Raw genomic sequence first — 12,577 nt, forward strand, 5'->3', positions numbered from 1 at the left:
TTCCTGATTTCAAACTATACTAGAAATCTATAGTAATCAAAACAGGCTGGTACTGATATAAAAACAGATACATAGACCAATGGAACAGAATAGAGACCCTGGAAATAAACTCATTCGTATATGGTCAATTAATTTACAACAAAGGAACCTAGAATATTCAATGGTAAAAAAAGAGAGTCTTCCCAACAAATGGTATTGGGAAAACAGAACAGCCATTTACAAAGGAATGAAACTGGACCCCTATCTTACACCACTGACAAAAATTAACTCCGAATGGATTAAAGACTTAAAAATATAAGACCCCAAATCATAAAACTTCTAGAAGAGAGCAAAGGGGAAAAACCCCTTGACACTGGTCTTGGCAACAATTTTTTGTATATTGCACCAAAAGCTCAGGCAATGAAAGCAAAAATAAACAAGCAGGGCTACATCAAACTAAAAAGCTTTTCTGCACAGCAAAAGAAATGATCAACAAAATGAAAAGGCAACCTATGGAATGGGAGAAAATATTTGCAAACCTATTTGATAAGGAATTAATATCTAAAATATACAAGGTACTCATACAACCCGGTAAAGCTTCCCCCAAAAAAACAAACTCGCAAATAATCCAGTTAAAAAATGGACGAAGGACCTGAATAGATATTCTTCCAAAGAAGATGTACAAATGGCCACCAGGTGTATGAATAGGTGCTCAACATCACTAATCATCAGGGAAATGCAAATCAAAACCACACCTCACATTTGTGAGAATGGCTATTACCCAAAAGACAAAAGATAGCAAATGTTGGTGAGAATGTGGAGAAAAAAAAGAACTGCTATACACCGTTGGTGGGAATGTAAATTGGTGCAGCCCCTATGAAAGACACTACGGAGGTTCCTCAAAAAATTAAAAATAGAACTACCCTATGATTCAGCAAATGGGTCTCGGTACATATCCAAAGGAAATAAAATCACTATTTTGAAGAGGTATTTGCATCTTCCTGTTCACTGCAATATTGTTTACCATAATCAAGACATGGAAACAACCTAATGGTCATTGACAGACAAATGGATAAAGAAATGTCACACACACACACACACACACACACACACACACACACACACACAGAGGAATATTATTTAGCCATAAAAGAAGGAAATCCTGCTATTTGCAGCAACATGGATGAATCTTGAGGGTATTATGATCAATGAAATAAGTCAGATGGAGAATGCAAATGTTGAACAATCTCACTTATGTGTGGAATCGAAAATAACCAAATTCATAGAAGCAGAGTAGAGTAGTAGTTTTCAGGGGGGTTGGAATGTGTGAAGGTAGTTGAAGGATACATACTTCCAGTTATAAGGTGAGTAAGTTTGGGGTATGATTGCATCTGTAGTTACATTAACTATACTACAGAATGGTTACTATAGTTGATAATACCTTATTATATACTTTAAAGTTGCCAAGAATACAGATCTTAAAAGTTCTCAGCACACACACACACACACACACACACACAACTATGTGAGGTGATGTATTTGTTAACTAACCTTACTGCGGTAATCATTTTGTAATGTATACATTTATCAAATAATCAGTGGTACACCTTAAGCCTACTCAATGTAATCTGTCAATTATATCTCAACAAGCTGGAAAAAAAGACAGTGAATTGAAAATTATGGAACATGCTGTTTATGGGGGGGTGGGTATTGGATTATTGGTATAACCCAATGGATAGCAGTTTGGCAATACTCATAAAATCCTAAACATACCTTAGACCGAGTAATTCCCCCTCTACAAAGTTGAGCTATAGTTACACTCACATATTCGTGAAATGGTGTATATTAAGTCCCTCTGTGCCAAGAGCTGGAGATATAATGATGAACAAGACAGACAGAAATCCCCATTCTCTCAGAGCTTGATTCCAAGCTCTAGGGAGAGAAAGGCAATAAAAATAAATGATAAGACAGGCCTGCCTACCTCACTTGCTGCTGCTCCACCATTTTGGTGCCAAGACCTGCAGAGTGGGGACCTGAGCTGAAGAGGGAACTAGAGTGGAGCCAAGCCAAGGGAGGTAGGCTGGAGTGGAGCTGCACATGGAGGGCCACCCAGGATACCTTCTTTGAGGTGTTAGTACCCACAGGCGAATGAACCCACTGGTTGCAGCCCAGACTCACTTTCCAAATATACATCCAACCAGAAGAAGGATATATATACAACTCTGAATATTTATTGACTCCTAAATCAGCATGGCTTTTTAGAGAGGTCTCCCTTTTATCCCTGAGTTCTAATTATTTCCTCTTCTTGAAAAACATTACTGAAATATGGAGCAAGGAGTTAAATTCTCTCTTCCATAGACAATCTGTATTAATTGGTTGGAAGATACAACATCATTAAAATGGCAATACTGGGGGTGCCTGGGTGGCTCAGTCAGCTAAGCATCTGACTTAATTTCAGCTCAGGTTATGATCTCAGGGCTCTGAGATCGAGCCCCATGTCAGGTTCCTCCACACTCAGCAGGAAGTCTGCTGGAGATTCTGTCTCTCCCTCTCCCTCTGCCCTGCAACCCCCTGCTTGTGCTCTCTTGTGCTCTTTTTCTCCTCAAAAACAAGTAAGTAAATCTTAAAAAAAAAATAGTCATACTGCACAAATTTATCTACATGTTGGAGAAAATCTCTATAAAATTTCCAGCTGCCTTTTTTGCATAAATTGACAAGGTGATCCTAAAAGTCATTTAGAAATCTGTGGGATCCAGAACAGCCAAAACAACCTTGAAAAAGAACAAAGTGGGAGTTAAGATGGCAGAGGAGTAGGAGACACCGTTTTCAGCCGGTCCCCTGAGTCGAGCTGGATAGGTACCAGACCAGCCTAAACAACCACGGAACCAGCCTGAGACGCAGGAAGACGCATCTGGATCTCTACAAATGAACATCTCCAGCGCTGAGTATTGAGGTACGAAGCGGGGAGCCATGAAACCGTGCACAGATATTGGAAGATAAACGGAAGGGGGAGAGAGCCGCCGCGTTCGGGCTCCGGGAAGCGGCAGCCACTTGCACGGGGGAGCGGGCGGGCTCGAGGTCGGCACCCGCAAAACAGCAGACTGAGACCGTGAGCCGGGTGCGCGCGCCACCAGGCATCTCGCGGAACTCCGGAATCCTGGTGCGCTCACTGGATCCAGACTGAGACCGGGAGATCCGGGAGCGCGCGCAGGGCGGCTGGCGGCATTAGAAACACAAAGGACAGAGACGCGCCGGCCCTGGAAGTGAGGGCTGGGACGCCGGGTGTGGGGCGCACATCCCGGGACGCTGCAGGGTTGAGCAGCACCAACAGAAACAGAGTTAAAGTGGCCAGAACATTAGTAGAGAACGGGCCGCAATCCTTCTGTTCCGTGACAGAGGCTGAAATTCGGCCGCTGCTGCTCTGACTCTCAGAAGAGGCACAGCAAACCGCCAGGGAAAGCCGCCAGAGAACAAAAGCCTGGAAATACCGGCTCAGGGAGTGCCCATCCCCATCCCCCCTCGCAGGGGACACGGAGACTCTACCCAAACAGGGTTGCCTGAGTATTGGCACGGCAGGCCCCTCCCCCAGAACACAGAAGGCAGGCTGAAAAATCAAGAAGCCCACAACCCGGGCGCCTGGGTGGCGCAGTCATTGAGCGCCTGTCTTCGGCTTAGGGCGTGATCCCGGCGTTCTGGAAAGGAGTCCCTCATCGGGCTCCTCCGCTGGGAGCCTGCTTCTTCCTCTCCCACTCCCCTGCTTCTGTAACCTCTCTCGCTGGTTGGCTGCCACATAAATAAATAAATAAAATCTTTAAAGAAGAAGCCCACATCCCTAAGATCCCTATAAAACAAGGGGCACGGCCTGGGACCCAGTCAATAATTTGGGCTCTGGAAACCCCGCAACCTCTCTTCATCAGAATGACAAGAAGGAGAAGCCCCCCCCCAGCAAAGAAAAGACAGTGAGTCTGTGGCCTCTGCCACAGAAATAATGGATATGGATGTAACCAAATTATCAGAAATGGAATTCAGAGTAACGATGGTCAAAATGATGAGTAGAATTGAAAAAACTATTAACGAAAAGGTTACTGAGAATATAGAATCCTTAAGGACAGAAATGAGAGCGAATCTGACAGAAATTAAAAATTCTATGAGCCAAATGCAGGCAAAACTAGAGGCTCTGACGGCCAGGGTCGCAGAAGCAGAGGAACGGGTTAGTGAATTGGAGGATGGGTTAATAGAGGAAAAAATGAAAATAGAAGATGGTCTTAAAAAAATCCACACCCACGAATGTAGGTTACGGGAGATTACTGACTCAATGAAACGATCCAATGTTAGAATCATCGGCATCCCCGAGGGGGTGGAGAAAAACAGAGGTCTAGAAGAGATATTTCAACAAATTGTAGCTGAAAACTTCCCTAATCTAGCAAGGGAAACAAACATTCGTGTCCAAGAGGCAGAGAGGACCCCTCCCAAGCTCAACCATGACAAACCTACGCCACGTCACGTCATAGTGAAATTCGCAAATATTAGATGCAAGGATACAGTATTGAAAGCGGCCAGGGCAAAGAAATTTCTCACGTACCAAGGCAAAAGCATCAGAATTACGTCAGACCTGTCTACACAGACCTGGAATGAGAGAAAGGGTTGGGGGAGCATATTTAAAGCTCTTTCAGAGAAAAACATGCAGCCAAGGATCCTTTATCCAGCAAGGCTGTCATTCAGAATTGATGGAGAAATAAAGACATTTCAGAATCGCCAGTCACTAACCAATTTTGTAACCACGAAACCAGCCCTACAGGAGATATTACGGGGGGTTCTATAAAAGTAAAAAGGCCCCAAGAGTGATACAGAACAGAAAGTCACAGCCAATACAAACAAAGACTTTACTGGCAACATGGCAACATTAAAATCATATCTCTCAGTAATCAGTCTTAATGTAAATGGTTTGAACCATCCCATAAAACGTCACAGGGTTGCAGATTGGATAAAAAGAAATGACCCATCCATTTGCTGTCTACAAGAGACTCATTTCAAACCCAAAGATGCATTCAGACTGAGAGTAAGGGGATGGAGTACCATCTTTCATGCAAATGGACCTCAAAAGAAAGCTGGGGTAGCAATTCTCATATCAGATAAATTGGATTTTAAACTACAGACTATAGTTAGAGATGCAGAAGGGCACTATATTATTCTTAAGGGAAGTATTCAACAAGTGGATATGACAATTATAAATATATATGCCCCCAACAGGGGAGCAGCAAGATACACAAGCCAACTCTTAACCAGAATAAAGAGACACATAGATAAAAATACATTAATAGTAGGGGACCTCAACACTCCACTATCAGAAATAGACAGAACACCCTGGCAAAAACTAAGCAAAGAATCAAAGGCTTTGAATGCCATACTCAACGAGTTGGACCTCATAGATATATATAGAACACTACACCCCAGAACCAAAGAATACTCATTCTATTCTAATGCCCATGGAACATTCTCAAGAATAGACCATGTTCTGGGACACAAAACAGGTCTCAACCGATACCAAAAGATTGAAATTATCCCCTGCATATTCTCAGACCACAACGCTCTGAAATTGGAACTCAACCACAAGGAAAAATTTGGAAGAAACTCAAACACTTGGAGACTAAGAACCATCCTGCTCAGGAATGACTCGATAAACCAGGAAATCAAAAATCAAATTAAACAATTTATGGAGACCAATGAGAATGAAAATACAACAGTCCAAAACCTATGGGATACTGCAAAGGCAGTCCTAATGGGGAAATACATAGCCATCCAAGCCTCACTCAAAAGAATAGAAAAATCTAAAATGCAGTTTTTATATTCTCACCTCAAGAAGCTGGAACAGCAACAGAGGGACAGGCCTAATCCATGCACGAGGAAGTAGTTGACCAAAATTAGAGCTGAAATCAATCAAGCAGAAACCAGAAGTACAGTAGAGCAGATCAACAGGACTAGAAGCTGGTTCTTTGAGAGAATCAATAAAATTGACCACTGGCAAGACTTATCCAAAAGAAAAGAGAAAGGACCCAGATTATTAAAATTATGAATGAAAAAGGAGAGGTCACAAAGAACACCATTGAAATTGGAAGGATTATTAGAAATTTTTATCAACAGCTATATGCCAATAAACTAAGCAATCAGGAAGAGATGGAATCCTTCCTGGAAACCTATAAACTACCAAGATTGAAACCGGAAGAAATTGATTCCTTAAACAGGCCAATTAATTATGAAGAAATTGAGTCAGTGATAAACAACCTTCCAAATAACAAAACTCCAGGCCCGGACGGTTTTCCTGGGGAATTCTACCAAACATTCAAAGAAGAAATAATACCTATTCTCCTAAAGCTATTTCAAAAAATAGAAACAGAAGGAAAGCTACCAAACTCATTCTATGAGGCCAATATTACCTTGATCCCCAAACCAGGCAAAGACCCCCTCAAAAAGGAGAATTACAGACCGATTTCCCTAATGAATATGGACGCCAAAATCCTCAACAAGATACTTGCTAATAGAATCCAACAATACATTAAAAGGATTATCCATCACGATCAAGTGGGATTCATACCTGGGATGCAAGCGTGGTTCAATATTCGCAAATCAATCAGCGTGATACATCATATCAACAAGAAAAGACTCAGGAACCATATGATCCTCTCAATCGATGCCAAAAAAGCATTTGACAAAATACAGCATCCTTTCCTGATTAAAACCCTTCAGAGTGTAGGAATAGAAGGTACATTTCTCAATCTCATAAAAGCCATCTATGAAAAGCCTACTGCAAATATTATTCTCAATGGGGAAAAGCTGGAAGCCTTTCCCTTAAGATCAGGAACACGACAAGGATGCCCACTCTCGCCACTATTATTAAACATAGTACTAGAAGTCCTTGCAACAGCAATCAGACGACAAAAAGGGATCAAAGGTATTCAAATTGGCAAAGAAGAAGTCAAAATGTCTCTCTTCGCAGACGACATGATACTCTATATGGAAAACCCAAAAGAAGCCACTCCCAAACTATTAGAAGTTATAGAGCAATTCAGTAACGTGGCAGGATACAAAATAAATGCTCAGAAATCAGTTGCATTTCTATACACGAATAACGAGACCGAAGAAAGAGAAATTAGGGAATCCATCCCATTTACAATAGCACCAAAAACCATACGTTACCTTGGAATTAACTTAACCAGAGACGTAAAGGACCTATATTCTAGAAACTATAAATCACTCTTGAAAGACATTGAGGAAGACATAAAAAGATGGAAAGATATTCCATGCTCATGGATCGGAAGAATTAACATAGTTAAAATGTCCATGCTACCCAGAGCAATCTACACTTTCAATGCTATCCCGATCAAAATACCAAGGACATTTTTCAAAGAACTGGAACAAACAGTCCTTAAATTTGTATGGAAACAGAAAAGGCCCCGAATCTCCAAGGAACTGTTGAAAAGGAAAAAGAAAGCTGGGGGCATCACAATGCCGGATTTCGAGCTGTACTACAAAGCTGTGATCACAAAGACAGCATGGTACTGGCACAAAAACAGACACATAGACCAATGGAACAGAATAGAGAGCCCAGAAATGGACCCTCGGCTCTTTGGGCAACTAATATTTGATAAAGCAGGAAAAAACATCTGGTGGGAAAAAGACAGTCTCTTCAATAAATGGTGCTGGGAAAATTGGACAGCTACATGCAAGAGAATGAAACTTGACCACTATCTCACACCATACACAAAAATAAACTCCAAATGGATGAAAGACCTCGATGTGAGACAGGAATCCATCAAAATTCTAGAGGAGAACATAGGCAACAACCTCTACGACATCGGCCAAAGCAACCTTTTTCATGACACATCCCCAAAGGCAAGAGAAACAAAAGATAAAATGAATTTATGGGACTTCATCAAGATTAAAAGTTTCTGCACAGCCAAGGAAACAGTCAGAAAAACTAAGAGGCAGCCCACGGAATGGGAGAATATATTTGCAAATGACACTACAGATAAAGGACTGGTATCCAAGATCTACAAAGAACTTCTCAAACTCAATACACGAGAAACAAATAAACAAATCAAAAAATGGGCAGAAGATATGAACAGACACTTTTCCAATGAAGACATACAAATGGCTAACAGACACATGAAAAAATGTTCAAAATCATTAGCCATCAAGGAAATTCAAATCAAAACCACACTGAGATACCACCTTACGCCAGTTAGAATGGCAAAAATGGACAAGGCAAGAAACAACAATTGTTGGAGAGGATGTGGAGAAAGGGGATCCCTCCTACATTGTTGGTGGGAATGCAAGTTGGTACAGCCACTCTGGAAAACAGTGTGGAGGTCCCTTAAAAAGTTAAAAATTGAGCTACCCTATGATCCAGCCATTGCACTACTGGGTATTTACCCCAAAGATACAGACGTAGTGAAGAGAAGGGCCATATGCGCCCCAATGTTCATAGCAGCAATGTCCACAATAGCTAAATCGTGGAAGGAGCCGAGATGCCCTTCAACAGATGACTGGATTAAGAAGTTGTGGTCCATATATACGATGGAATATTACTCAGCTATCAGAAAGAACGAGTTCTCAACATTTGCTACAACATGGACAGCACTGGAGGAGATAATGCTAAGTGAAATAAGTCAAGCAGAGAAAGACAACTATCATATGATTTCTCTCATCTATGGAACATAAGAACTAGGATGATCAGTAGGGGAAGAAAGGGATAAAGAAAGGGGGGGTAATCAGAAGGGGGAATGAAACATGAGAGACTATGGACTATGAGAAACAAACTGAGGACTTCAGAGGGGAGGGGGGCGGGGGAATGGGACAGACCAGTGATGGGTAGTAAAGAGGGCACGTATTGCATGGTGCACTGGGTGTTATACAGAACTAATGAATCATTGAGCCTTACATTGGAAACCGGGGATGTACTGTATGGTGACTAACATAATATAATAAAAAATCATTAAAAAAAAATAAAATAAAATAAAAGAAAAAGAACAAAGTTACAGGACTCACATTTCCTGACTTCAAAACTTCCTACAAAGGTAGAATAGTCAAGACTGTGTGGTATTGGCATAAGAATAGAAATATAGATAAAAATGAAATAGAATTAAGAGTCCAAAAATAAACTCATATGCTAATGGTAAGTTTGTTTTTGATATGCATAACAAGACAACTCAATAGTAGCAGAAAAATCCTTTCAACAAATGGTGTTAGGACAGCTGACTATCTACATAAAGAAGAACAGAATTATATCCCTACCTCTAAACACATACAAAATTAACTCAAAATGAATTGAAGACCGAAATGTAAAAGCTAAAACTATAAAACTCTTAGAAGAAAACATCAGAGTAAATCTTCATGACTGTTGAGTAGGTAATGGTGATTTAGCTATGACGCCAAAAGCCCTAGCAACAAAAGAAAAAATAAATTGGACTTAATCAAATTTAAAATTACTTGCGCCTTAAAGACAGCCTTGAGAAAGTGAAAATACAACCCACAGAGTAGGAGGAGCATATTCGCAAATTATAGATCTGATAACTGTCCAGTGTCCAGCATATATAATGAGCTCTTATTACACACTAAAAAATAAATAACCCAGTTAAAAATGGGCCAAGTGTTTGAATAGGTATTTCTCTAAAGAACGTATACAAATGACCAATAAGTAAATGAAAAAATGCCCAATGTCATTCATCATTAGGGAAATGCAAATCAAAACCGTGGTAAGACACCCATTTACACCCATTAGGATAAAAAAAGACAGAAAATAACAAGTGTTGATGAGAATGTAGAGAAATTGGAACTTTTATTCATTGCTGGTGGGAACGCAAAATGGTGCAACCACTTAGGAAAACAATTTGGCAGCTTCTCAAAATGTTAAACATAAGTTACCGTAAGACCAAAAATTTCACTCCTAGGAATCTATGCAAAGTATTTCCTCAAGAAATGAAAACATGTATCCACACAAAAATTTGTACACAAGTGTTCATAGCAATATTCATAATAGCAGGAACAACTCAAGTGTATCAATAGAATAGATTTCTTAAATGTCGTATATTCATACAATAGAATATTAACCATAAAAAGGAATGAAGCACTAGTACATGTCACAACATAGATAAATCTTGAAAACATTATGTTAATGAACAATTCCAAACACAAAAGGCCATATGTTACATGATTCCGTTTATATTAATGTCCAGAACAGGCAAATCTATAGAGAAGAAAGTAGATCATTGTTCGTCAGGGTCAGTGGGAAGGGAGGATGGGGAGTAACCACTAATTGGTATGGGGTTTCCTTTTGGGGGGGGTGATGAAACTGTTCTGGAATTAGTGATAATGGATGTATCTGTGATATATTAAATGTGATATACTAAAATATATTGAACACTTTAAAAGGGTGAATCTTACAGCATGCAAATTATCTCAAGACTAAAATTAATGAATAAGTAAAATATGTGGTATGTTAGAATATGATGAATATAGATTTTTAAGTCATTGTTGACGTGATTCAGCCACTAACTACTGGGGAGTCTTGTTAGGCCATCCTTAGCAAAATAAGGGTTTAGTCTTAATGATCTATTGGGTCTCTTACAAATCTAGATTCCACTGATTCTTTCAACCTTCCTTAATAATCAGCAATTTCAAAAGAACTGCTGGAAAAGTCAACTCTAGAAAAAACCCAGCTTTACACCTTTGGTATCTCACTCAAGGCAGCTCTATTTTTGCATATTGGTCATTTGATCTCTTTTCCTCTTTATAAAGAACAACTCTGAATCGATGGAATTTCTAAAAGATTGCAATGTCCCCTGAAGATTTCTGATTGATTGTGAGCTGCATGGAAAGAAATGCTGAGCTTAAGTAATTTGTAAAACCGAGTATCTCTGAAATGCGAGAAAAGTTTTCACAAGGGTTTCATGAAGAAAGAGACATGGGTAGCCGTTGGCTTTTTGTAGCCAAGGTGTGAACACACACGATAGTCATTATTGACATAAAAGTAGAAGGTTAAGGGGGTGCCTAGGTGGCTCAGTCAGTGAAGCCTGACCCTTGGTTTCAGCTCACGTCCTGATCTCATGGGTCATGGGATCTAGCCCCATGTTGGGTTCTATGCTCAGTGGGGAGTCTGCTTGAAGATTCTCTTCCTCCACCTCTCCCCACCCTCCACCGACACACACTCTCTTTCTAAAATAAATAGATAAATATTTAAAAAAAAGTAAAAATATGTGATTTGTGAGGACACAGACTTCATATGAGGCGTATGTGTGGTGGTTAAGAGCTTGGGCTCTGCAGTCACCTTGTCTGGGTTGGGATCCTGGATCTACCGTTTACCAAGCCATGCTGTGCTGTTTCCTTATATGTCACATAGTCATAGTGTTTGTCCCTCCCCGTAAGACAGTTGTGAAGATTAAATTAGATGGTACTCGTAAAGCACTGAGAAAAGTATCTAAGCCATGGTGAGGACGCAGCAAACGTTAGCATTCTCTGTTCGAAGCAAATACTCCAAATGCTTAATGAGCATTTTAAACACACCTGGCATTACTTGACAGGTATTTGTTAAGTGAATTGTGTTCTAACCCAGATTCTCCAGTAGTTAGTTCTTGTTATACAATGAGATTTTTCGTATTGTAAATAACATTTTTTTACAGAATAAAAGCAAGAAAGCTTCATTAACAAAATGAAGAGCCTGCTAATTATATTCGTCTTAACCCTTTGGACTGAAACACTGGCAGATCAGAGTCCAGGTACCGGTACACATTTTATGTTTATTATCATTTAGGAAAAGAAACATTTTTGTGTCTTAACTAACATTATTTTAATACATAGAAACAAAGGATTTATTTATTTACTAAAAAAATCAAAGCAGACAGCGTTGAATTGTAGTTGGAGGCATGCAATGTCAAACTTAATCTCTCAAAGATGACAGAAAGCTGGGGGCAAAAGCAAGAATTATGCTACACCTGACTAGAAGAACTTTAATTATTCATTGATTTGCTTAGGTCCCAATGTTCCATGTCTCTGTGAATGGAGTCAATGTATTTGTTTTGTAGGTCAGTCTGCCTCCCAGGATTTCCTGACAAAGTTCTGAGTTACTTGGAAAGAGAACAATTGTTAGGCATTTAGCAGCACATCACTCATTTCTGGTGTGGAGGTGGCTGACTGCTAAAGTGGATGCTGGTGGTGCCTCCCTTGGGCCCAGACTCTCTTTAACAGGCTGGTACCCCACTCGCCCCCCACCCCCACTCCCACCCCCAGCCCAGCTGCTGTGAATACTGCGTGGAACGGCTCACAAACATGACCCACTTTCTCAGGAGAATTGTGCTTGGCTCTCCTAGAGTCAGCTAATGCAGGAGACTGTGCCAGTGGCTCTCCACTCCTTCCCTGCAATTCCTGGGGATGGTCTGCAGCCAGTGACTGACTGAGAGAGGAGTATAACAAACTGGCCCTCTTGCCTCAGAGAGCGACATGCTCCAGAGTCCTCCCAGATCAGGCAAATATGGTGCTTTGCTTCTCTCCTCTTATCCTGCTTCTCCTCAGTGAAGGCTGCCCCCTCCCCCAGTCCCTGTCTCAG

The 12,577-nt window shown here is 40.6% G+C and overlaps 1 protein-coding gene across 3 annotated transcripts in view; it reads left to right on the forward strand.

Annotated features, from left to right (window-relative positions):
• Positions 1–12,577, forward strand: part of COL6A5 (collagen type VI alpha 5 chain) — a 137,448-nt gene that overhangs the window by 34,496 nt on the left and 90,375 nt on the right. For all 3 annotated transcript variants that reach the window (XM_045791732.2, XM_045791733.2, XM_045791734.2), the window contains exon 2: positions 11,655–11,750. In XM_045791732.2, the coding sequence (XP_045647688.2) occupies positions 11,684–11,750 (67 nt within the window). In that variant the 5' untranslated portion in view covers positions 11,655–11,683. The remainder of the gene's footprint in view (positions 1–11,654; positions 11,751–12,577) is intronic.

The sequence above is a fragment of the Ursus americanus genome, chromosome 20, assembly GCF_024610735.1.
Source record: "Ursus americanus isolate L20-20 chromosome 20, mUrsAme1.1.p, whole genome shotgun sequence".
Lineage (NCBI taxonomy): Eukaryota > Metazoa > Chordata > Mammalia > Carnivora > Ursidae > Ursus > Ursus americanus.